The 27,093-nt window shown below is 49.1% G+C and overlaps 1 protein-coding gene across 2 annotated transcripts in view; it reads left to right on the forward strand.

Moving 5' to 3' along the window:
• KLHL22 (kelch like family member 22) overlaps positions 1–26,796 on the forward strand; it is a 482,095-nt gene extending 455,299 nt beyond the window's left edge. For both annotated transcript variants that reach the window (XM_069619884.1, XM_069619883.1), the window contains one exon: positions 25,665–26,796. In XM_069619884.1, coding sequence (XP_069475985.1) covers positions 25,665–26,048 — 384 coding nt within the window. In that variant the 3' untranslated portion in view covers positions 26,049–26,796. The remainder of the gene's footprint in view (positions 1–25,664) is intronic.
• The last annotated feature ends 297 nt before the right edge of the window (positions 26,797–27,093 follow it).

A 27,093-nucleotide genomic window follows, 5' to 3' on the forward strand; every position in this document is an offset into this window, starting at 1 on the left:
TGAGCATTCTGCTGTTAGATACTGCTTGGTGCTTGGAGTAAAGATGGCGGCCGCCTCCTGACGCCAGTCCAAATGAGGGCCGTGATGAGTGGTGAGTAGAGGCAGGGTATTTCTGGGGTCGGTTGGGGAATCTGTAATGAGCATAGGCTTGGTGTGGGGAGTGGGTGCTGGTCCTTTGGGCTGATTGCTGTAGCACAATCAGCCCACAGCGCCTACCTTAAGATCAACGCAACAGACCTAATTAATTCTTCTAGGGAACCCCACCAAGCATGCCCAAGTCCAAAATTGGCTAGCTGCCCACAAGCTTGATGAATAACGCCTCAATTCTTTCCCCCAGTGCAAAGTCTCTTTCATTTACTGTTGAGTTAGATTTCCAAAATCAGGCTTGGTGGGAGGATTTTGGGAGGCCACCCTATTATGGTGAGCAGGGAAGTCACTGAGAGGTTAGCTAAACCCAATCAAAGTGAGGTAGCAGAGCAGTATAAGGCTTAATCTGAGGAAGAGTTTGAGGGTGGTCTATGGCTACAAGTCCAAACAGAGCAAAACCAGTAATTCAAATTAGACTGTAAGTATATAAAATACAATTATTTATTAGGCCTTTAGTTTACACACTAAGCAGATAAAAATCAAAGGTAAATATTTTCTCACCAAACCTAAAATATGTCTAAGGCTTCTGGATCTATTATGAATCACCTGATTTGCATTGTCCGACATCTAGTGGTATGTGCAGAGTATTGCATGACTTGTTTTCGAAGTTCGAAAAGGGGCGTCGACTAGGCGTGTTTGGAATACTACCCCTAGTGTGACGTGCACTGTATCCATGGTCCTTAATGCGTAGAGGTTCTTCAGATTGTTTTTTTGTCGGTCACTCTTATGCAGAGTCTGTAGATGTTGCGACTTTGATAAATTGTCAACTTTCTCATGTCTTTCAATGGATGCCTCCTCGACACACGTTTTCGACTTACGATATTGAATACCATTGATGGAAGACTTTGATTTCTTCCACGTCTCGATGACTGGCTTCGGCCTACACCGGGCTTCGGCCTTACAGTAGTGAGAGTGGGGGGACTGAACATCATTCATTTCTCTTAGAGAATGCATCTCCTCACTTCCTCTTTTTACTACATTTGTCTGGCTGCCTTTACTTTTACACGTAATTATGGAAAGAACTCCTTTTAATTTCTGTCCTTCGTGCAATCGGAAATTCCTGTGGATAGACACACACATAAAGTGTGTAACCACAGTCTTCCTCGTGACTATCCAGAGAGGAAGTGTGCGTCATGTAAACTCTTTCAGCCCAAGACGCTCAAAGAAAGACAAACTAAACGGTGGGCGGACTAAGCCATAGGGGCACCGTCGCATCTGATGAGGAAGATCAAGGCAGCTACGGCTCAGTTTCGGACACCAAAGACATCCAAGAGGAGTCAACAGACTCCTGTGTGTCATTCCCCAGACCCAGTAACAGGCCCAGCGCACTGCTATGGGGACAACATATGGTGACAGACACACATAAGCGCAGTCTCCACGGGAGGCACAAACCTCATATACACACAACTCCTACCCATTCTGAGATGGATCCATCGGAAAAAAGCCCACACAGCAACAGAAGGCACATCAAGGCTTTCTGACTACATGTGTCATAAGGCTGTTGCGCTTCCGTGTCTAGCGCATGGCAGTGAGAATATCAGGTGCTGATTGCCGTACAGAAAAACACTGGAGTATAGTGAAACCTCTTCTCCAGCATGGGGTCTGGCATGGATTCACATGCTCATATGGGAATCCTCGGTAAAGAAAAAATCAGTATCAGTTTCGTTTCTGATCTGTCTTTCTTAGTAGTAACCAATCACTGATCTCTGGGTCATACTGCCCCCAGCCAATGACTGCCCTCTCCCTAAGCCCCGCCCCCGGCAGCCATCCTCAGATTTTTACCGCACGCTCAAGTGTTGGGAATCCTCGTGTTTAGCTCTCGAGTTTTTTACTGCGTTTTCACGCTTTTTCAGGAGTATTTCTCATTTTTTCAGTTTAATCGAGCCTCAAGATCCACCGTTTCTACTTCCGATAACGGGACCCGTTTCTGAACTCTTCTACGCCCTCAACGGTGAAGTTTTCGTCGAGTTTACACTTCCTGGAGGATTCCGGAAGATCTGCGGCCTACCTCAACATGGCCCAGGACAAGGGGAGCTCGACGCCCGGATCCAAGCTGTTCAGGAACTGCCCTGGATGCGGATTATATAACGTTTTCAAGGAGGACGAGCATTTGCGATGCCTCTACTGCCTCCCTGGGGACAAGACTCACGTGGAGAAGGGCTGTGCGTTCTGCAAGAACCTTTCGGAACGGACCAAACAGGATCGTCGTTCCCGCCTCCCCACCTGGCTGGAGAAGGGCACAGCAAGTGAGAAGGCGAAGAAGTCGTCTGAGCGGGCTTCTAAGTCCTTTGAGGGCGCCCCGGTGACGGGGGCCCAACAGAAGGCCAAGCACCGCGAGTCTGTGGGCTCCGGGAGCGCGAAAGGTCGGCTCTTCGGTTGCCAAGCAGGGCGCTACTTCCCCGGCACGTTCGACTGCGAGCCAGCGCTCTGGTTTGGGGAAGAGGAAGTCCGAGAACCTGGGTAGGCCGCTGGAGCGGACCCGGTCGATCTCAAAGGGGGAGCTAGGCGCTGACCCTCCCCCCAAGGCGAAGGCCCAGGACGCACCTAAGGTGGTGAGGGCTTTGATCCATCCGGGTAAGGCCTCTACCGTAGTGGTTGCTGCGACCCTGGCAGAGCCGACTGAGACTACGGTAATGGAAATGGCCTCTGGGCCCAGAGTATCCCTGCCGCCGCGGCGGGAATCCTCTTTCCAGCCCATCGCTAAGACCCCCTTGAAGCCCCCGGTCAAAAAAGAGGGGGGGGCCGGTGGCCATTACAGACTCGGAATCGGCCTCTGAGGAGGAACTGCTGGAGACCGAGAAGGGCCTCAACGAAAGGTCCATAGGCCTCAAGGAGAGGTTCGAGAAGGTTCAATCCCAGGGGACGGTCCCTGCTGACGTAATTGAAGATAGCGACGACAAACAGGGCCCAAGGGAGCAGCCATCCCGTCTGTCGCAGCCATTGCCCAAGCCCCAGAATAGCTCGGCGGCCATTTTGTTGGCAATCCAATCCTTATGTACCGAGAAAAGGACGAGATTACCACGCACCCCGACAGAGGAGCCAGAACCAGGCCCGTCGGAAAGCCCTCCGAATAAGTGGAGGAGAGTCCACCCCGCTCTGCCCTGCGAGCCTGCGAGACCGGTGGACCCCTCATCCCCCTCGCTGGGAGAGGATACGGCAACAGGGACGGATGATGATGATGATGATGACGGCGGCGATGACACAGCTGACATCCCGTCGTCACCCCCCCACCCCCGTGCGGGCGTCCCCAGCAGACGAGGTTGGCTCTTTCCACGCCATGATAACCAGGGCATCCGAGCTCTTCCAGCTCTGCCCTGAAGAACAGAAAAAGGAGGGGTTTCTGTACCAACGACGAGAGGCTAAGAGGAAGACGGTCCTCGCGGTGCCTTTACTCGACGCCATCTGGGACGAGGGGCTTGCTGTCCTCAAGAACCCTACCACGACACCCGCCAAGAGGGACAGGTACGAGAAGAAGTACCGAGTCCCCGATGCCTCCCCCTTGTGCCTCAGGGCCCAGCCCACGCCGGACTCGGTCGTCTCGGCAGCGGCTAAGAAGAAGGCAGTGGCCATGGCAGCTTCAACTTCCACTTCCCCGCCGGACAGCGAGGGCAAGAAGTTGGACTCAATGGGATGATGAGTCATCTCGTCGGCGGCGACGACGATTAAGGCGGAGAATGCCTTAGCGATCGTGGCCCGCTACGACAGGGAGCTTTGGTTCAAGATAGCTCCCCTGCTAGATTTCCTGCCTGATGACAAAAGGACGGAGGCCCTAGAAATTCTGCAGGAGGGCGAGGTGGCGTCGGATCAGGCCATAATGCTGGCAACGGACATCGCCGATACCGGATTTTGCCAACTGGGCAACAGAGTTTGCCTCCGACCACGGGGATGGCTCAAGGCGACAGACTTTCGCCAGGACGTCCAGACCAGAGTGTTGGACATGCCGTTCGATGGCAACAACCTCTTTGGTAAGGCAGTGGATGAGTCTCTCAGGCCATCAAGACCGACTCGGAGACGGCCTGGGCCCTTGGGGTGCTTCAGCAGCGACGGCCCTTTCGGAGCCCCGGAGGCAGACAGGGTGCCTCCAAAGGATCCAGCGGTGGCCCCTCTGCTTACCGCCAGGCAGCCCGCTCCTCTTCCCAGGAGGCCTACAGAGGTCGCGGCAAGCAAGGGGGATCCCGCCGTCATCGTTAAGGAGGCCAAGGCGGCAAGGCCTCCTCCAAACAAGACTGACCTGGCCGTGTCGTCGGGCCCCCACCGAAGCACCCCGGTGGGAGGCCAACTGACGGAATTCGTCAGCATATGGGAGTCCATCTCCACCGACCGTTGGGTGCTGGACACCCTGGCCAACGGGCACTCGCTGGAATTCCAAAAGAATGTGGCCAGGAAGGAGAATGACGTCCCTCAACTACCGTTGGAAGTAAAGGCAATGCTCAAAAAAGGTGCCATCGAGCTCATCCCCAGAAGGCTCCGGAGTGTACTCGAGGTACTTCCTCGTCAGAAAGAAGACGGGTGGCTGGCGCCCCATCCTGGACCTGCGTTGGTTAAACAAATACATCAAGGCGCAGAAATTCAGGATGGTCACCCTCCAGCACGTGCTGGGACAGCTGGAGGAAGGCAACTTCCTATCGTTGTTGGACCTGGAGGATGCTTACTTCCACATCCCCATTCTAAAAAGGCACAGGAAGTTCCTCAGGTTCGTGGTTCAGTGACGCCACTACCAATTCAGAGCCCTACCGTTCGGATTAATGTCTGGCACCAGTGGCGGCGCGGCTGCGCTTGCAGGGGATCCACGTCTACCCCTACCTGGACGACTGGCTAATCCGGGCAAGGTCAAGGGTCATACGGCGAGGAACGTCTGGTTGCTCACGGAGCTGGGGTTCGCCATCAACTACCCCAAATCCCACCTGGTTCCATCGCAGGTAGCACTGTTTTTGGGGGCGAAGCTCGATACAGTGGAGCAATTGGCCTCCCCTTCAGAGGAGAGGACTAAGACCATCCTGGGCAAGGTGCGGCACCTGTTAGCCACGGACGTGGCCAGGGTGAGGTCCATCAAGTCCCTTCTCGGGATGATGTCCTCATGCATCTACCTTGTGCCCTTTTGCAGACTTCGGATGAGTCCGCTACAGGAGTTCCTCGACGCCCGCTGGTTTCAGGCGAGGGGCTGCTTCGAGGACAGGATCCCCCTTGACGAGGAGTTCCGTCGGGCGATCCTATGGTGGGGCACCCGGGCTCACCTCACGACGGGCACGGACTTTCAAACCCCGGCGTTTCAAGAGTCGGTGACTACGGACGCCTCTCTGGAGGGTTGGGGGGCCCACACCGGAGATCTCCATGCAAGAGGCCTTTGGCTCCCGGAGGAGAGGTCCCTTCACATCAACATCTTGGAGCTCCGAGCAGTGTTCTGGGTGCGCAAGTCGTTCCTCCCGGCCCTCAAGGACAAAGTGGGGAGGATCTTCACAGACAACACCACCACAATATTCTACATACGGAAGCAGGGGGGCACCAGATCCCCAGCCCTATCCAAGGAGGCCCAGGATCTGTGGCACTGGGCCGTTGCCCAGGGGAGGTTTCTGGTTCCATTCCACTTGGCAGAAATAAAAAACGCCATCGCCGACTCACTCAGCAGGGAGCTGCGCTCGTGCCACGAGCGGGAACTGCGCCAGGATCAAGTGGATCGACTCTTCCAACGATGGGGCAAACCCCAGATCGACCTGTTCGCGACGGCGACAAACTCCTAGTGCCAGAGGTTCGCCAGCAGGTTCCAACAGCCGAGGAGCATGGGCGATGCTTTTCCGTTCCCTTGGGACGGCCTGTTTCTATACGCATTCCCTCCATTGCCATTGCTACTTCGCCTCATCAACCAGCTCAAGAAGTCCAGGTGCAGGATGATCCTCATCGCACTGGCGTGGCCGAGGCAGGTCTGGTTCCCGGACCTTCTGGATTTGTCGACGTCCCCGCCAGTCAGGCTGCCGGCGGACGCGGATCTTCTCTCCAGAGAAGGAGGCGCCATTCTCCACCACGACCCTGTCATGATGCCTACCCCCGGAGCACCAGGCCAGGCCCAGCACCCCCGGAAGCAGGCATCATCCCCTCGGGTAAAAGCCCAGCGGCCCCTTATAGGGGCTCTTTGGACTCAATCCTGGCGCCATTGGCGCCAGGCTCATGTTGGACATCAGTCCTGGCGCCATAGGCGCCAGGCTCATAAAGGGAGGTGTTTTGTGCACTTACCTGATGCAGACCATGCTGCACGCTTCAGGCCTCCTTGAGACCTGAAAGGGACTATTTTTTTATAGGGACTATTTTTTCACTTGGGCGTGGCCAGGGAAGGATACATACCTAGTTGGGGAAGGATACATACCTGGAACTTCTTTGGAGGCTATTTAAGCCACGCCCAGACAGCAGCTCATGCTTCGCGTTGTTCTGCTTCCTGCAGCTTAACGCTCACCGTGTCTGCTCCTGCTCCTGGACTCCAGCCACGCCCACCTCGAACCTGGAAGACCTGCAAGGAAGGAAGGAAGGAAGAGAAGAGAAAGGTGAAAACCAAGGACTATTTCAAACTTCTTACCTGCATCCGGAATCTTCTCGCCAGCATCCCTGAAGAAAGACTTCCATTTAAAAGCATTGCGTTGCTCGCTGCAGCGCCACGCTTCACTCACCTGTCCTCGAGACATCTCCCGGCTCCATCGCGGCTGTCAGCATCGGACGCCACATCTCTGCACCTAGGGGAGAGAGGAAGAAACAAAAGGTGAGCAGAAGGAACACAGAAGGAAAGCCTGATTAACAGCCATAATACTTACCGGCTTTTCTTCCACATTTCGGGTCGGCGCTGCCCCGTTGGCAGGTACCGTACCCCGGCCCCTATGGGGAAAGGACAAGGGACATTTCTGGGGAATGATAAGGACATTTAGAGGGATCGCCCTCATCACTACTCACCTCGGCAGTTTAACCCCTCGACGCCTCGCCTTCATTCTGCACCTGAAATAAAGGACAGATCACAGGTTAGAAAGACAACATAAAGGGGGCCTCACTTGAACTTTGAACTTTCATACTTACGGCGCATCGCTCAGGAAAGTCAAGTGGATTTTGCCAGCGCCATTCTGAAAACCAGTGAAGTAACTGGACGAACATGCGCCCCTGCACCAGAAGCAGGATGGAGAGTTCATCCTTCCAAACCATAAGGTGAGCTTAAACCGGGGTTTGGAGGAAGTTAGAGAGGAACGAAGGGGGAAGGGGGAAAGGAGGGAGCTAGCACACTATTCTGCAGACTGTTAATCCCCTTTCTCATCTGCAGAAGGATATTCCTGCGGGCCAGGCAAGCACGATTTGGAGGTCCTGTCCAATCTGTGTTCCGGGTCCTGCGCATCACGCTAGAAGAGGCCACAGCAATCCAGACTAGACCAGCGCCCCTGTGGGAACCAGGTGAGCGTTACAGACCCACAGTCGCTGAACTTGCAGGCCTGGCTCCTGCAGCACTAGAGTTTGGAGGGTACGATATCCCGGCTGATTGCAGAGAGGTTCTTGCAAAGGCCAGGGGGTCCTCAACTCTCAAGTGTTACGGTCATAAATGGAAGAGGTTCTCTGTCTGGTGCCGTGCACAGAAGATTAACCCTCTGCGAATTACGGCCCCTCAAGTGCTGCCGTACCTGCTGGCTCACGCCTCCATAAAGATACATCTGGCTGCCATCTCCCGATATACCAGGACGACGGGACGGGCGTCCTTGTGGTCTCCTTGCCTGGTGAAGGAATTTATGAAGGGACTGTTCCGATCATTCCCGCTGGTGAAGGCTCCTGCCCCGGCGTGGGAGCTTGATGTGGTGCTGACCAGGCTCATGGGGGCCCCATTCGAGCCTATGCATTCGGTGCCTTTGAAGTTCCTGTCATGGAAGACAGCATTCCTCGTGGCCATCACCTCTGCACGAAGAGTGGGAGAGATTCAGGCCCTATCTTGCAAGCCTCCATACTTGAGTTTTCATGACACAAGGGTGGTGCTGAGGACGCACCCCTCCTTCATGCCCAAGGTGCCGTCGGACTTCCACCTCAACGAGCCCTTGGTGTTACCAGTCTTCTTTCCGTCGCCTTCGACGCCGGCCGAGAGGACTTTGCACTCGCTGGATGTAGCTAGAGCACTGAAGTTCTACGTGGACCGCACAAAGAGTTTTCGGAAGACGTCCCAACTGTTTGTGAACTTTGGGTCTGTGAATCAAGGAAAGGCTCTCTCGAAGACTTCCATTTCCAGATGGCTCTCCGGCTGCATCATGCATTGTCACCGGTTGGCAAACCGACCGCTGCCCGGCCGTCCGAGAGCCCATTCGACCAGAGCGATCGCTGCTACCACGGCGTTCCTGTCTGGTGTGCCCCTGCTGGACATCTGCAGGGCTGCTACGTGGAGGTCGATGCACACCTTCACAAGATTCTACTGCGTCGATCGGGACTCCAGGGAGGAGTCCAGGTTCGGCCAAGCAGTGCTGCGCAACCTGTTCGATTAAGGTGAGCCTGGTGAGGAGGTAACAGATGCATAATGTTAAGTTATTGTATTGCTTAATGTTATGCCTGTTGCCACTTCCCGTGGTTGTGCATGTATATACTGCTATGTATTCTTTTATTCATGAGCATGTGAATCCATGCCAGACCCCATGCTGGAGAAAGAACAAGTTACTTACCTGTAACTGTTGTTCTCCAGCATGGGTCTGGCATGGATTCACATGCGAACCCTCCCACCTACCCCTCAGCGGCTCTTCACTTGGTCATACTGCCACTTGGCGTGCTACCAAATCTGAGGATGGCTGCCAGAGGCGGGGCTTAGGGAGAGGGCAGTCATTGGCTGGGGGCAGTAAGACCCAGAGATCAGTGATTGGTTACTACTAAGAATGACAGATCAGAAACGAAACTGATACTGATTTTTTCTTTACCAAGTATTCCCAGCCTGACGGGGAATATTCATGAACATGTGAATCCATGCCAGACCCATGCTGGAGAACAACAGTTACAGGTAAGTAACTTGTTCCTACTCCTTTATCCCAGTCTCTACTGGAAAAGAAGCAGAGTGTTGATACAGAAGCTATTGTTTTACCTCTGCCAGAAACTCCCAGAAACATGTTCATGGTTCAGGGAGTGTTTTGAGGAGACAATGGACGAGGTTTCCTCCTTTGTACCCTTTATGGAGACCTATCCTTTAAGAAAAAGTCTTTAATAGCAGAAGGAGAACCACCAGCAAAGTCTCGATTGATGTAACTGTTCAGCGTGACGTATTCTTAGATAGTCGGGATGAAAATGATGACCAAATTCAGGGTGATGATGGCCAAGGGACATGGTATGATGATCCTAGTGATCCTACCTACTATCACACAGACGTTACTATTTTACAGTCTCTTGAAAGTGCGGTCCTCATCTCCAATTGATGACCAGCTTTTATTCAATGTTCTGCTTAAAAAGGCAGCTAATAATTTTAAAATACAAACCCAAGAGTCTGTTAAGGACACAGACTTTGTGGACGATATTTTCAATGAGAAAATATCGGTCTATCAGTTTATACCATTTCGTCAGTCCTTTAAAAAGAGAATTACACTGTCACTAACTACACCATACCGTACATGTGCAGTTAATCCTAGGGTAGAAATGTTTTTAAACCCGCTCCAACAGACCCGCTGTATATTAGGGGCCATGTCAAACCACCTTCTCGTATTGTTTCTACCACCAGAAAATGGGCAGGCACCCTATTGTCCAATACTGAAGCACCACCTGACAAAGAGTGTAAGAATGTATGCCCTTGGGAAGAAAAAAGCCACTTCTGCAGCTTTCTCTACTCCCATAGCGAACAACACTACGTTGCCTCCCAGTTACAACAGTGCACAGTGGGGCTCAGTGCACAATCTATTCGATTCAGTCCCTCAACCAATTAAGTCACAATTAATTCATATTGTTAGAGGGGAAACAGGTAGCCCATAACATCCTTAAAAACACACTAGATTCCGCTGAAACTGCAGGTAGAATTATAGCGGCAGGTACCGTGCTGAAATGCCATTCCAGGCTTCGCAATTCGGGTTTAAGCCTGAGACACAGGCTACCCTCATCAACATGCCTATAAAGGACTCTGTCCTGTTTGGGAAAGCAGTAGATGACGTGCTAGAAACACCTAAGAAAGAACATGAGACCTTGAAGACTTGGGTCAGATTCCTCATTGAACGTAGGGTTTATTAGCAATGTTTAAAACCAGGTGTTCCCTTCGAAGCAAAGGGTTAACAGGGTCCGTGCATTCAGGGTTTGGGTCAACCTCCTCCCCGTGGAACACTTCTCATAGAACTTGTAGTTTGCTGGTCCGGAAACAAGGGTACCGGAAAGCTTACCGGCACCATGGTTTCCTGACCGGCACCCTTGTAATGAGGCCCAGTGGGTGTTATCAAAGGTGGCCAAAGGATATTCTATCAAATTTCTGGAAACACCTTACCACCATCCACTGAGATCAAGAAGAACGACGCAAGAGCATCACTTGATTCTACAAGCAGAAATACTAACTCTACTACAAAAGGGAGCGATAGAGCTGGTTCCTCTTCTAGAGGTAGACATAGGTATTTATTCAATATACTTTCTTGTCCCCAAAAAGGATTTAAGCATCCGCCTTGTCTTAAACCTGCGTCCTGCAAACATGTATGTCAAGCTCCAAAAATTCAGGATGATAACGCTGCACGAGGTAATTCCACTTCAGAAGCACAAGGGGATTAGATGGCAGAATTGGACGTGAAAGATGCATACTTTCATATTTCAATGTTGCCATCGCACAGAAAATACCTAAGGTTCAAGATAGGAGATACCCACTACCAGTTCAAAGTACTTACCCTTCAGCATATCCTCAGCGCCAATGGTATTTACAAAGGTGCTTGCATTGGTGATGGCTCTTCTGCACAGACAGTCCATTCCAGTGTACTGTGATGAAGCACAAGGCATTGTCACTCCGAAAGGGGGGGGGGGAACTTCTTCAGGAATTTGATTTCCCAAAAATGAGGCAATATCCCGCCCTTTCCCTGACCCTAGAAACCCCCTCCCTAATAAATTCATCAATGGTGGTCATCCTACCATTACCCTAAAAAGCACTGGTACGAGAAAGAAGGTGACCTGCCTTCCTGAAGATTGCCTTGTAGGTACTGACAGGAGGGAGAAGAACAGAGGAACAAGGATTACCTCCAGGAACCACTTTAAACATTCTAGTGGTTGCCAGTTTCCTACTGGTTCCCTCCCAATAGAAATAGAGGCAGAGAACCTGGAGGTATTGTCAAGCCCTCCCTTGAGGAGTAGGGAACTGAAATCTGGTGCAGGAGCAGAAGGGGCTGTGGACCACTATCCTGTCCAGAGAGACGGTGGGGGAACCGTTGGTCCCCAGCAGTCTGTGGCGAACTGAGGAGGCCTGGATCGCTCTCTGGGTACACCCTAGGTGTCATGATGCCTACCTCCAAGGAGCCAGGTCCGACCCAGCAACCCCAGAGGCAGGCATCATTTCCCCCAGGGAAGTGCCAGCGGGCCCAAGCTGGGGCCCTTTGGACACAGTCCTGGCGCCTTAGGCGCCAGGCTCATGTTGGACCCCTGTCCTGGCGCCTTAGGCGCCAGGATCATAAAGCTAGACATGTGTTCAAGTGTTTTAAGGTGCACTTACCTGATGCAGACCATGCTGCTACATCCAGGCCCTCTTGAGGCCTGAATGGAACTACTTTACCTGTGGAACTACTTTCTCCTGGGTGTGGTCGGGGAAGGGTACATACCTGATCGGTGGAAGGATACATTCCTGGCACTTCTTCCAAAGCTATTTAAACCACGCCCGATCAGCAACTCACGCTTCGCGTTGTTCTGCTCCTCGCAGCTGGACGCTCACCGTGTCAGCTCCTGCTTCTGGACTTCAGCCACGCCTGTCAGCATCCTGGGTCACCTGCTAAGAGAGAATTGGAGAGAAAGAAGACCTTACCTGCTAAAGCTGCATCACTGAGACTTCACACCGACGATCCTGAAAGGGAAGACATCATTTTAAAAGCATTTCGCTTCGATCGCTGCAGCGCTGCATTTCACTCACCTTTCCTGGGCACCTCCATCTTCAGCAGCGATCATCTGGATCCGCAGCCACTTCCCGGAGCCTAGAGAGAAAAAGACAAGAACACAAGGTGAGAGAAGGAAGGGAATAGGAAAAGCTCAGTTTCCTTCTAAGACTTACCTGTTGGGTCATTCCCATTTCATTTCGGGTCCTGCCGCTTCCTGGCATTCCGGACCCCGGCCCCTATGGGGAAAAAAGACAAAGACATTGAATGAGCAAATGCAAAGACATTACCCGAACGCTCATCCAGAACTTACCTGTCATTTACTGGAACTGCACGTTTCACTTCGGGCCGGCGCCATATCTCCGGCATTCCGAACCCCAGCCCCTAAGGGGAAAAAGACATAAGCGTTAGCGCTTGCTGCAATAAGATAATGAACATTATTATTAAGCTTGAACTTTTGAACTTGCTACAGACCTCTTACAGCCCCTTACCTGAATAGTCAAGCTTATTTGAACTTCCATCAAACCTCAATCCAGTGAAGTAGCTGGGTTTCAACGCGCCCCTGCATCAGAAGCAGGATGGAGAACTCATCCTTCCAGACCCTAAGGTGAGACTTCACGGGGAATCGAGGAAGGGTATCGTGGAGGGGGGAAGGGAGTGGGAGGCTTGAGCATTATTCCGTCAGTAGGTTATACTCCCTTTTCACGCACAGGGGAATATTCCTGTGAGCCAGTGAGTCCATCTTCATTCAGAGTCCTGCGCTTCACCATAGAAGAAGCATCAGCACTCGAAGCCAGACCTGCGCCTCCGTGGGAATCTGGTGAGCGTGACAGAATGCGAAGCCTACCCACAATTTCCCACCCGGGCGCTATGGAGACTTCCGAGACAGATCAGCTGGCCCAGCTTTTGGGGGAATTACAGGCAGAAGTGCACTCAGCCCGCCAGGAGACTAACGCTCTCAAAAGAGAACTGATCCTATCCAAGGAAAGAACAGATGACCTGGCCAAAAGGTTATTGCAGGCCCAGGCAGGGCACACTCCTTTACCTAATTCCGGAGATACTTCCACATCAATGGGTTTGAATAACCCGGTACAAATCAATCTACCTGGACACATGCCTTTGGCCCCGCCTGAACGTTTTGCGGGGGATCCTAAGAAATATGCCGTCTTTATGAACCAATGTTGTTTACACTTTCTATGCAGACCCGGGGCCTTCCCTAACGACCAGACCAAGGTAGCCTTTATACTATCTTACCTCAGTGGCAGTGCTGCCGATTGGTCTATTCCATTGGTAAATCAGGATGATCCCATGCTCCAGAATTTCCAGGCCAGCATGGGAAGATTGTTTGCTCGACACTCTCAAGGACAGGCCCTTGATAACGAACTGCTATCCTTACGACAAGGTAATCAGGATCTTCTGTCCTACGTTGCCACCTTTAATAGACTGGTTGTGGAAACTGGATGGCCAGAAAACAAAAGGATCACTTTGTTTCATCGAGGCCTGCGCGGAGAGATTAAGGATGTTTTAGCTCAGATAGTAGATCCACCCCAGGTCTGCGCAGACTACATAGACTTGGTGGTTCAACTTGATCACAGACTTCAAAATAGGAAAGCAGATCGGTTCAAGTACGAAACCCGAGTACCGATCAAAACCCCTCTAACTCCAAGAGTACCGACGTATCCGAACCTATGCAAATAGGCGGTGTTAAAGGACCATTAAAATAGAAGGAACGAGAGAGAAGGCGGCAAATGCAACTTTGCCTGTATTGCGGGACTTCCGGTCACTTTCTTCGAAATTGTCCGGTTAAACCACCTAAGAAGGTGGTTGGAGCCACAGATAACAATTTATTGACACCTGATTCGGGAAACGACCTAGCCCGACAAGCGTAGGGGTCCGCTTGCCGAGCTTGAAAACAATCTCTTTGACCTCGCATTTTGTCATGCCAATGGTGCTCGTGGACCCAAAACAGCCTCAGCTGTTGCATGCTATAAAAGCATACATCGACAGTGGAGCTATTGGAAATTACATAGACCATGAATTGGCTTCCAGGATTAAGCTCCCTCTCCGCCTGAAAGTAACCCAAGATGTCATTACTACAGTAGATGGAACCGAAATAGCCTCAGGGCCTGTAACGCATTCCACTGTTGAAATGACACTTGTGGGTCAGGATGGACATCGGGAAGCAATCGTGTTTGATGTGATCAAGGCCCAACAATTTCAGGTAATTCTTGGAATTCCTTGGTTAGAAACACATAATCCCAGAATTGACTGGCGAGCAAAGAAGATAAGTTTTCCTGATTGTGAACCAACTTGTTACCCAAGAAATCCAGTTATGGGTCTAGCCTCAGCAACTTCCACCCCTGTACAGCTACCGTCAGAATACCAAGAATTCCAAGACGTTTTTCAGAAGCACAGGCTACCACGTTACCTCCCCATCGGTCTTATGATTGCCAAATCGATCTGGTACCCAATGCTCAACTACCTTGTAGTAGGATTTATGCTCTTACGGAACCTGAGAACCTACATTTGCGTCAGTATTTAGATCAGTACCTAGCCAATGGTTTTAGTCGCCCGTCCAAGTCTCCTGTCTCCTCAGCTCTGTTCTTTGTGCCGAAAAAGGAGGGTGACCTTAGAACATGTATAGACTATCGCGCCCTAAATCAAATAACGATTAAGAATCGTTATCCTCTGCCCCTGATCCCTGAGCTTATCGACCAAGTGAAAGACGCTGGTGTGTACACCAAGTTAGATCTCCGAGGAGCTTATCACCTGGTGCGTATAAAAGAAGGCGACGAATGGAAGACTGCATTCCGCACCAAATTTGGGCTCTTCGAATATCAGGTGATGCCCTTCGGTTTGTGCAATGCACCTGCTGCCTTTCAGTACTTTATGAATGATGTTCTTCGGGAACTTATCGACGTCTGTGTCATTGTTTATATTGACGACATCCTGGTGTATTCCTCTTCAGAATCCGATCACAGAAAACATGTTAGGGCAGTTCTTGAGAAATTGCGCCAGCACAGACTATTTGCAAAGCTCGAAAAATGCGTTTTTCATACCACAGAAGTGGAGTTTCTCGGATTCATCCTGACACCTCAAGGAGTCCGAATGGACTCGCGAAAGGTGGACGCCATCCTCAAATGGCCATCTCCTAGCTCGGTGAAGGGAGTTCAGAGGATGCTCGGCTTCGCCAATTTCTATCGAAGATTCATCCCGGAATTTTCCCGAACAGTCCAACCCATCACAGCTCTCCTAAAGAAAAACAAACGCTTTGAATGGACTCTTGAGGCCGAACAAGCCTTTCAGGACCTGAAAACCAAATTCACCTCTGCACCTATATTGAAGCACCCGCACCCAGATCTCCCTTACATTGTGGAAACCGACGCATCCAGTTCGGCCATGGGAGCTGTCCTGTCGCAAAGAGACCCAGAAACTAACCAACTACACCCTGTGGCCTTTTGGTCCAGGAAATTTTCTCCTCCTGAAATCAACTACGCAATTACCGACAAAGAGTTACTGGCTATTAAATCTGCTTTCAAGGCTTGGCGTCCCTACCTTCTCGGGGCAAGATACACCATCACCGTAATTACGGACCACAGAAATTTACAGTATTTAAAGACGGCCAAGGCTCAATCTTCACGACAACTCCGATGGGCTCTATTCTTTGCGGAATTTGATTTTGTAATTACCTATCGCCCTGGCTGCAAGAATGGTAAAGCGGACGCCTTATCCCGGATTGGCATGGAAGAACCCAATTCGAGTTTAGAAACTGTGACAATCATACCTGAACAAAGAATCTTAGGCCTAACTTCATTGCAAACTATTGAGGACATCCAAATGCAAGTAAAACAACTGCTAGACTCTTCAGCCTTACTGGAATGGAGTCAAAAGGGTCCTCATTACACCGTTAAGGATGACTTACCCTACTTCCAGGAGCGGTTGTTTCTGCCTAGTAAAGAATTGCAAGAACTTGTTATTACCCATCATCATGAATCATTAATGGAAGGACACCCTGGTATCGCTAAAACGGAGGAAAAAATCAAACGCCACTTCTGGTGGCCTTCTTGGAGAAAAGACATAAAGTCTTTTGTATTTTCTTGCGGAATTTGCGCCCAAAACAAGGGTTAAAAAAAGGCCAGCCGGCCTACTTCAACCCTTGGATATTCCATCGGCACCATGGCACACCTTGTCAATGGACTTTATAACTGACCTGCCTCCTTGTGCTGGTTACAACACTATCCTTGTAATTGTGGATCTATTCTCCAAAATGGCCCACTTTATCCCTTTAAAAGGTTTGCCTTCAGCTTCCACCTTGGCCAAGGAATTTCTGGAGAATATAGTTTGCATACATGGTTTCCCTTCCATATTAGTCTCGGATCGTGGAAGTCAATTTATCTCCCATTTTTGGAAGAAGTGTTGCCAACTAGCACAAATAGATGTGCGGCTATCCACCAGCCACCACCCCCAGACCGACGGACAAACCGAGAGAACCAATCAGACTCTCGAGCAATATCTTCGGTGCATGTTACACCAATCCGAGTTAAATTAGAAAGACATCGTTTGGATTGCAGAATATGCATACAACAATTCAGTGCATTCTGGAACCGGACAAACTCCTTTTTATACTTTGTATTGTCACCATCGTCGGACCTCTGATCTAGATCCACCTCTGACCCTGGAAATGCCTGCAGTAAATCATCTGCATTCCACAATAACCCAAGCCTTCAAAGAAGCTGCAACTCATTTACAGCAAGCCAAGAAAAAGTATAAAGAAAACGCAGATTTGCACCGAAGTAAAACTCCTCCTTACCAAGTAAGAGATCAGGTATGGCTAGCAACGAAACATTTACCCCTCAAGGGCCCGCGAACCTTCAATCCCAGATTCATAGGACCTTATCCCATCAAGGCTATAATCAATCCTGTGGCCTTTAAACTGGATTTACCGTCTAACATGCATATTCATCCAGTTTTTCATGCATCACTTTTGAAGCCAGTACAACCAGGGACCCGACTGTCCAAGCCTCCAGACCCAGTTCAAATTGAAGGGGAATTAGAATTCGAAGTTAAAGACATTTTAGACTCCAAGGTGTTAAAGTCCAAACTCTTCTATCTTGTTGACTGGAAGGGATATGGACCTCAGGAGAGATCGTGGGAGCCTAGTAACCATGTTCACGCACCTCGATTAATACAAAGGTTCCACCGGAGATTTCCGAACAAGCCAAAACCCCCGGACGGAACAACCTTGGGAGGGGCCTTGAGGGGGGGTACTGTCATGATGCCTACCTCCAAGGAGCCAGGTCCGACCCAGCAACCCCAGAGGCAGGCATCATTTCCCCCAGAGAAGTGCCAGCGGGCCCAGGCTGGGGCCCTTTGGACACAGTCCTGGCGCCTTAGGCGCCAGTCTCATGTTGGACCCCTGTCCTGGCGCCTTAGGCGCCAGGCTCATAAAGCTAGACATGTGTTCAAGTGTTTTAAGGTGCACTTACCTGATGCAGACCATGCTGCTACATCCATGCCCTCTTGAGGCCTGAATGGAACTACTTTACCTGTGGAACTACTTTCCCCTGGGTGTGGTCGGGGAAGGGTACATACCTGATCGGTGGAAGGATACATTCCTGGAACTTCTTCCAAAGCTATTTAAACCACGCCCGATCAGCAACTCACGCTTCGCGTTGTTCTGCTCCTCGCAGCTGGACGCTCACCGTGTCAGCTCCTGCTTCTGGACTTCAGCCACGCCTGTCAGCATCCTGGGTCACCTGCTAAGAGAGAATTGGAGAGAAAGAAGACCTTACCTGCTAAAGCTGCATCACGGAGACTTCACACCGACGATCCTGAAAGGGAAGACATCATTTTAAAAGCATTTTGCTTCGATCGCTGCAGCTCTGCATTTCACTCACCTTTCCTGGGCACCTCCATCTTCAGCAGCGATCATCCGGATCCGCAGCCACTTCCCGGAGCCTAGAGAGAAAAAGACAAGAACACAAGGTGAGAGAAGGAAGGGAATAGGAAAAGCTCAGTTTCCTTCTAAGACTTACCTGTTGGGTCATTCTCATTTCATTTCGGGTCCGGCCGCTTCCTGGCATTCCGGACCCCGGCCCCTATGGGGAAAAAAGACAAAGACATTGAATGAGCGAATGCAACGACATTACCCGAACGCTCATCCAGAACTTACCTGTCATTTACTGGAACTGCACGTTTCACTTCGGGTCGGCGCCATATCTCCGGCATTCCGAACCCCGGCCCCTAAGGGGAAAAAGACATAAGCGTTAGCGCTTGCTGCAATAAGACAATGAACATTATTATTAAGCTTGAACTTTTGAACTTGCTACAGAACTCTTACAGCGCCTTACCTGAATAGTCAAGCTTATTTGAACTCCCATCAAACCTCAATCCAGTGAAGTAACTGGGTTTCAACGCGCCCCTGCATCAGAAGCAGAATGGAGAACTCATCCTTCCAGACCCTAAGGTGAGACTTCACAGGGAATCGAGGAAGGGTATCGTGGAGGGGGGAAGGGAGTGGGAGGCTTGAGCATTATTCCGTCAGTAGGTAATACTCCATTTTCACGCACAGGGGAATATTCCTGCGAGCCAGTGAGTCCATCTTCAGAGTCCTGTGCTTCACCATAGAAGAAGCATCAGCACTCGAAGCCAGACCTGCGCCTCCGTGGGAATCAGGTGAGCATGACACTAGGGCAGCAGCAGTCTACAAGTTACTGAGAGAATCGGGAGACGTCCTCACTGGAAGAGAGCAACTGGGGAAGCCACCAAAAGAAGTGAGCGGCTGAGTACCAGGACTCTCGTCAACCAAGTATAAAGGTACACACAGGGGGACCGGGAAGGTACAGGGTGACCCCAAATACCCATTGAAGTCTCAGGTAGCACCCCAAGAAGGTGCAGCATTACAAACCTGGGACAGGGTTATAGGGCCTATAAGAAATTGGAGAAGCCTGTGTTTAATACTGAAAAGGGCAAGGGACCGTTGAACTCTACGGAAGTAAAAGTAGTAGTAGTAGTGGAAGAAGCAGTAGACATTGACCAAAATACAGAGAAGGCGAATGTGTGAGTCACATCCACATGAAGAGAGCCGTACTTGTAATCTTCATAGAAGCCGTACTTGGAAGACAAGTGATCCATGTATGCCAAAGAAGGAACTGAAATACAGGTCTGGGACCCACACACCAAGAAAGGAGAGACAGTCCCTGGCAGGAGAGTATACCAGTGCAGTGGACTGAGGACTTTGTGAGAACGAAGAGGGGGGAGGCATCCTCTTAGCCAACGTTAAAGTGGAAAAGACCACGGAAGAGTATTGTCCCCTTGGCACTCCAGGCCGGGAAAGGTAGGCGGCAGGAGTCATCCCCCTAAAATCAAGACTGGTGAACCATTTGGATATACAGGGACTGATGGGAAACCGACTACCTTGGAAGGCAAGGCGAACCCAAATTGAACTTTAGTTTGTGCACCTTCCGAACTTTGCTTTGTTAAGGAACTTAAAAAAGATTTTCACCTCTCACCTTACTTTGAGTTAATAGTGTAAGGGCAGGAAATAGGTTGTTTTGGACATGACAGTGGACTTCTATTTACTTGACATCCCAACCAAATCCCTAGTTTATTGTTTCGAGGCAGGGAAATTCCTCTTAGTCATAGGGAAAGATAGGTATTTTCCAACCTCTTATACTTTAAATGAATGTTTATACACCAAAACATGTCACCACTGAGTCCGTCTTTTATCTCCGCACCCTTACAATTAGATGACTGGCTGATAAGAGGGGACACACCTCAAATGTGTTCGCAGAACTCTCAGACTATCAACCAGCTTGTTCATTTGGGGTTCTCAATCAACTAGAAAAAATCAAGCCTCGCCCCAAGCCAAGTAAAATAGTTTCTTGGAGGGCTAATTCGAACAGAAGACGCCCTAGACTTCCCCTCCAACGAGATCGTCCAAAACATGCTCTTTCCAGTTCCACAATATGTAGCCATTCATCAGATAACCGCGCAAAAGGCAGTGCACCTTCTGGGAATGATGGCTTCGTGCATTTACCTAATGCCACAAGCTCAATTGCGCATATGTCCAATGCAAGTGTGGCAAGCGAAACAATTGTCGCAACCAATCGTTCTGTCGGAGGATCTAGTAGTGGTTTTTCATCCATTCAATCACTGCAGTGGTGGACAAAAGAAAACCTTTTGAAGGGCAAATCATTCACCTCCCCCGCAGTCGAGACCAGTCTAACAACAGATGCATCACTTTCAGGGTGGAGAGCTCACTTTGTCATCACACCATGCAAAGCGTGTGAACACAAACGTTAACAAACAACCATATCAACCTTCTGGAATTACTAGCAGTGTTCAAAGTTTACAAGCATTTCAACATCAGCTGACAGGGAAGACAGTCCTAGTCATGACAGACATAACTACAGCTATGTGCTTTATAAACAAACAGGGGGCTACACACTCCAAATCTGTCCAAGCAAGCCCAGAACATCTGGATTTGGGCACTCAAACACAATATGTTCCAGGCGAACACAATTGTCTAGCAGGCATGCTAGGCAGAACTTCCTTCAGAGCACGAATGGAAGTTAAATACGCACATTCTACACAACGCCTTCAAAGACTGGGCCCATCCAAACCTAGATCTCTTTGCAACACAAGAGAACGCACAAAACCAAGAATCCACATCCAGATATCCCCAGACAGGGTCCATGGGGAACGCACTGTGGATGAATTGGTCAGGGATATTTGCATATACCCCCTCTGCCCCAACACCACTTCTAAACAAGATAATCCACCAGGAACATGTCAACATGATCCTAATATCAGCAATGTGGGCACGTCAAATTTGCTTCTCACACCTATTGAAAATGTCTCTTTGCCCACCAGTCAAACTACTGTGCCCTTACACCATGTTATCCCAACATCACGGGACAACACTGCATCCATGTCCACAAACACTGAACTTGGCAGCTTGGCTCCTGAAGTCAGAGAATTTGGACACTTGAACCTGCCCCAAAGATGTATGTACCCAATGCATGACACTGCTATTTCAACAGATCGAAACGCTTTGTTTTGTGGTGCAGAACAGAACACGCAGCATCAACCCCATTGACTGCTCATCTTTACATATAGTACACCATCTGCTTTATCTACTGGATTCAGGTTTAGGTTTTAATTCGCTTAGAGTTCACCTAACCGCACTTTCAGCATATACTACATCTCAGAGTAAAATCTCATGGTGGAAAGTTCAGTGGTGAAAGCATTCACGCAGGAGGTTAAGAGGCTATACCCTACAATTTCCAGTCCTACTGCTGGTTGGGACCATAATGTTATCCTTACAAAACTCATGGGGTACCCCTTCGAGCCAATGCATAAAGCCAGTCTTAAACATGTCACTTATAAGACTGTTTTTTTGTTGCTAACACTTCATTTAGGAGGGTCAGCAAACTGCAAGCTCTCTCAGTTCAAGATCTGTTTATTATTAATTACAAGGAGAAGGTTGTGTTAAGTACACATCCTTGTTTCTCCTCTAAATTTATTTCAAAGTTCCATGCCAATCAATCCATTGAACTTGCTACTTCCTTCCAAAATCCAACAGAAAGAAGGCTCCATACACTAGACGTCAGGAGGGCAGTGAAGTTAAGTCTCAGAGGAAGAGAGGTGAGCTGGATAGGTGTTGGAGGAGGAATGGCTAGCTCGTCGGCTTTGTTTGTTGGAATGAGTTGAAAGAGAGATGAGTAGTGGGAGTTTTCGAGTTGTGAGTTTTATAATGCAGATAGGAAAAGAGGAAGTTGTAGCATGACTGGAGAAAGCGTAGAGAGAGGTGAGTAGGAGGAGTAGCAGAAGGGGCCCTAGCGAATGCATTATAGGTGAGTAGCACAGTGTTAAGAGACAGTACAGTTAATAGGAAGCTTGGGTACTCACAGGTGCAATATGGAGAAAAGGAAAAGCAAAGGCTCATAGGCTAAGAGGCAAAGATGCTGGTATATGGCTGGTCTTCACCCTTCACTTTTCCGCCCTTAACTGAGACGCCCCTGGCTGGATGCCCCTAAGAAGTTCCAAAGGGATGCCACACCTCTTGCCACTTGATCGCCATGGGATGAGGCGATTTCTTCCTGATTGGCATTCCCAGAGGAGCCTTTTGTGGCCTTCAGCTGTATATGGAGTTGATCCAAGATGGCGGCAGGAAGTGATATCACATATCCAAGATTGTCACAGAAAATGAAACCCCATGATTTTTACAAAAGCCTGTGGGGAGGGTGGGGGATCGGATTCCCTCCAATCACCCCAAATCCCCAAGACAACACAAAATCGACTGAAAGAAATTGGTATTATTTCTATGCAGCCTTCAAAATGCGGAACTTTCACATAGAAACATAGCACCAACAATAGGCCACAACATTGCAAGGCTTGAAACTACTACTTGAGGGGAAAAAGCAGGAATCTGGCCTTTCACGGCTGATTTCGGGTCTCTAGAACAAGAAACAAATGCAGATAATCCTAGCCCCCTCCATCCTGCTCTCAAGGAAGATCCCCAAGAACCTATTCTTCAAAGAACAGCTTGACAATCACTGACTACTTCACTAAACCCTAATTCTCCCCATCTGAAGATCCCTCTATTTACTGCGCCCGTTATCCATCCCAGTACCTCCGTCACCCCTGCAGCCTTACTTATAACCCCCTGGATGCACCCCGCACTCTGTTACTTACCAACTAGGTTTACAGTTAATATATACATACATGCATACACACATACGCAGTTTGTTTATGGTCATGATACATTATTTTGTTGGAGCGTTTTCTGTACTTTGCTAGGCCCCGCTTAATGCAGAACGTCACCTTCTGTATCAATTCCTTTACAGGTCTTCTTGCATATTTAGGATCCTGGTCTTGCTGCATGACTCACTTTCAGTTCAGCTTCAGCTCACGGATAAATGGGCTACCACTCCCATAACTTTTTTCTGAACTCCTCCGAGATTTATTTTGATCTAATTTTGTTGTGCTTCCTGTATAGTGAAGACCAAACGCACAAAGTTACTGATTCTTATATTGGATGGGGCATCCAAAATTGAAATCCCATATCATCTACCTAATAGTTTGAATACCCGATTCTAAATATCCATTTTAATTAAGCTGGTAAAGCCAGATTCTCTATCATTTTTAACAGCCCCTGACACTTAATTACTAATTGTTTCAAAAGATACGGTTATTCTAAACTGTATAGGATACATTATTTAAAGTACTAGTGTAAGAACCTGTATACACGGGCCAAAGTGCAGGTTTTCATTTACACAGTAGGTCCACTATATATCCTGAGGCAACACCTCCCTCTAGCGGTGACAACAGGCAAAGCTACTGCATCCGACAAACATAAATATGGCCTTTTATTATATTGTTATATGGGTTGGATTCAAGAAGATTGACAACACTATGGAAGTTGTATATTTATCATTTGGGGCTCACAAACCCTTTTATCAACATTGTAGCCCCATCATAATCTTGGCCCTGGCAGGAAATTATGTGAATGAGCCTTCAAAATGTACAAACTTTTAACCCGCAGTTGTGCAGATGGGTCGCAGTCGTTTGACTACCAGTCGATGCAGTGACTATCAGAATCTTCAATGTATTACTACGTTTGTGTTTTGAATATGGCAAATCTGGCAGTGAGAAGCACAGTGGATATAAAAAACATATTTGCCATCCACTTCATCACACTTATTCTGAATGCTGGTTTACATGTTTTAGTCAGCGGATGGATGTTCTCAGCACCAAAGTGCTTGCATGCAGGTTTGTTTCTGTACAATATAAAATACATGTATGTTTCCTGAATGACAGCTTTTTACACAACCTGGTGAATGTAGCACCCATTTTAGAGATGTAGGTGTTGTTGGATGGACATTTTTCCCACCTTGAACAGCAGGATTCTTACCAGTCCCTTTAATTGCCCGGATGTGCTGGGCTATCCTTCTTTCCAAGTCCCAGAGAGAGGCTTATTGTTGCATATGACCTTACCTCTTATGGTTACACGTGTAGATTATGCCATAGGACTCAATGGGGATGGGGACCATGGAAACACTGGTTCCGTCTGTGACAGAGCTCGTGTTTCCATGTCCGCCTGCAGGTGGGTGGTGTTACTTCTGCCAGGTCAGACATGGCGGGAGTGACACCTCCCGCCTGGAGGACTCGGAATCAGCCGGTCCGGAAACAACGTTGGCGTCGGATTTAGCGCCACCGTTGTTTCCGGACCGGCTGACTCATAATGGGGCCCATACTATTTGTCAGTGGCATGCATGCTGCGCATTTTGTTCCACCAGACCAGCTTCACTATCTCAGTGAAGAAAGCCATGTGACTGACAGATGCTTTGTTTTGGGGTATCGCTGGGAAGTCTCCATGTACAGGCATGGAATAGTGATTGACCACATGAGGGGATGTGGGAGCCTGGACAGCCATGACATTCCATGGAATGCAAGGATTTGTAACACTGGCTCGCTCCTTGGTATCCCACTCCTAGTAAACCAATGTGCCTATGTGGGCGTTCTGAACATACCATACTCAGAGCAAAGAATGAACAATGCAATGTGCTACTGTTCCTTTTAGATGCTGTGAAGCACTGTTAGGTGGCAGTTTGGTTTGAGTGTCATTTCAATGGGCAAACCTTGAGATCAAGTTGCAGCCATAAACGATATGAGGAAAGACTTTCCTGTACCCGTGACCCTTGAATCCAGTTAGTAACTCCCCCCACTCAGCTGAGGACTGCATGTAGGCTCTCTGATAAAGATGGGTGATGGACAGCTTACAGACAACCTTTGGTTATGCAGAGCTACCCTACTGATTCAAAAGGGTCAGCCAAATGTTCTCATAGTCGTTTTCTTTATAATGATTTGATTTTTTTAAGCTTGGTAAAACATTGAAAAGGTATTGAATTGAAAAAGAGGTCAAAGGCTCTGTGAATGACAACAACTAACCAATTTGTTGGGAGTTTTTCTTTTAACGAAAATGTCAGCCAGTCGATTTTCTGAAGTGGTTCTCTACTAGAAAATGTGCCACTGTATTTTTGATGAAGTTATGTTTATTACCGAAACTGTTTTTAATTGCTGAAGCTTTCTTCTGAATGCTTATTTTGAGTGAATTGCGTCTGTTGTGCAGTGCAGCCCTTGCACATATAGGACCTTTGGTATAGCACGCTATCCCAAATCCATTTAATAGTCTTGTGTGTTTAAGCCACTCTGCTTCGTAACTATGCAGGAAAAGTGCAGCCATGAAAGTTCCCTTTACAGCAATGAGAACACGTTGATGACTGCTAGTATTTTTATTCTGTTTTCAATGACCTGTGAGATTGTATTCCATTACTTATTTTGGGTTATGCTAAACCGCACAAACTGACGTTCCGCTCTGGGTGAGGGGTTAATCGAGAAGGAAGCAAGATTCCTCAGTGTGCAAACATCAAATAATCCACGAGTGGTCAAGGTCCTCTGGTCCTACAATTCATGTGTGTTTCCTTTTGTTGGCAGGTGGATTGTTACAGCCCGCAGACTGGCCAGTGGACATTGATGCCTTCAATGCCAGAAGGGCATGGTGAACCTGGCATTGCGGTCCTTGGCAGCAAAATCTACGTGCTGGGTGGCAGGTCTCATGACTCAAGGGACCGTATGGACTATGTCGACATTTTCGACTTGGAGAAGAACTTCTGGGACGATGGTCCACCCCTGGAAGACGGCATCTCTGGCATGGCAGCATGTGTGCTGACACTGCCAAGGGCGATAGTCATGCGACAGGAGGAGTCGACTCCAGCCTCTGGCCGTTACATGGAAACGACGCAGATGCGGCAAAACATTGAATTTGCCAACCTACTTGTGAGCCATTGGGAGGATCTAGACTTCTCCAGCGAGGACTAAGAATAGTTAAAAGGACAGCAAAAAACATTTGCAAACTTTACAGGTGTTGTGATAGCCAATGCCTGGGCACTACCATGCCCTCTGGATGATTCTTCCCATGCTTAACCCAGAGAAACTTACCAAAGTACTCGCCTATATTGACATGCAAAGCTTTTCATGGCAACTAGGCTTTTTTTTAACTTGTGGAATTCTTGTAATGGATAACGGATTTTGCTAAATGTCTAATCACCTTTTCGATTTGAAGTCCGATATGTGGTGGCCAATGTCGAGCCTGCATCTTATTACTGAAGAAAAGGGTGCCTTATCGAATTACCTCACCACGTTCTCTCTCTGCCATGCAAAAGGCGTATAGCCTGGCTAGGTCTGTGTGCCAGCAGAAGGCACAGATCGTGATGCGCAGCGTTGGAAGCTATGCCATATGGCATCACGGATTGAGTGAACCACACTTCGTGGGCGCATTCTGCCTAAATACCCAGCCGTGAAATGACACTGATGGAGATTTTTCTAATGGCACAGTGCCCCGACCAGACACAACGTGGAAGGGAATTCTTGCTTTTCAGCTCTGCAAAGAATCAAGTGCTCTTTTTTTTTTGGTTTCTTTTGTGTCAGTTGTATTATGTGTGTCATGCTTATTTTGTTTGTTCAACATCATGTGTCTTCAAAAACAGAAGCCAGCAAGAAGGTGGCATGTTTTCAATAGAATTATTGAGCGCCTGTATTAAATATATGGTTGCTGTCTTAAAAGGCATTTGTGCCCCACGTTTTCCTAATGACCTCTGGAATCGGGCCTAGAGCTTCGCAGGGCCCCTGCTCCACACTACAGACGCGTGGGTGGAGTGAGGTTGGGAAGGATCACTGAAATCGGGGTTAGAGCTTCGCAGGGCCCCTGCTCCACACTGCAGACGCGTGGGTGGAGTGAGGTTGGGAAGTATCACTGAAATTGGGGTTAGAGCTTCGTAGGGCCCCTGCTCCACACTGCAGATGCGTGGGTGGAGTGAGGTGGGGAAGTATCACTGAAATCGGGGCTAGAGCTTTGCAGGCTCCC

This window comes from Ambystoma mexicanum, chromosome 10 (assembly GCF_040938575.1).
Source record: "Ambystoma mexicanum isolate Mex_15411 chromosome 10, UKY_AmexF1_1, whole genome shotgun sequence".
NCBI classification, from domain to species: domain Eukaryota; kingdom Metazoa; phylum Chordata; class Amphibia; order Caudata; family Ambystomatidae; genus Ambystoma; species Ambystoma mexicanum.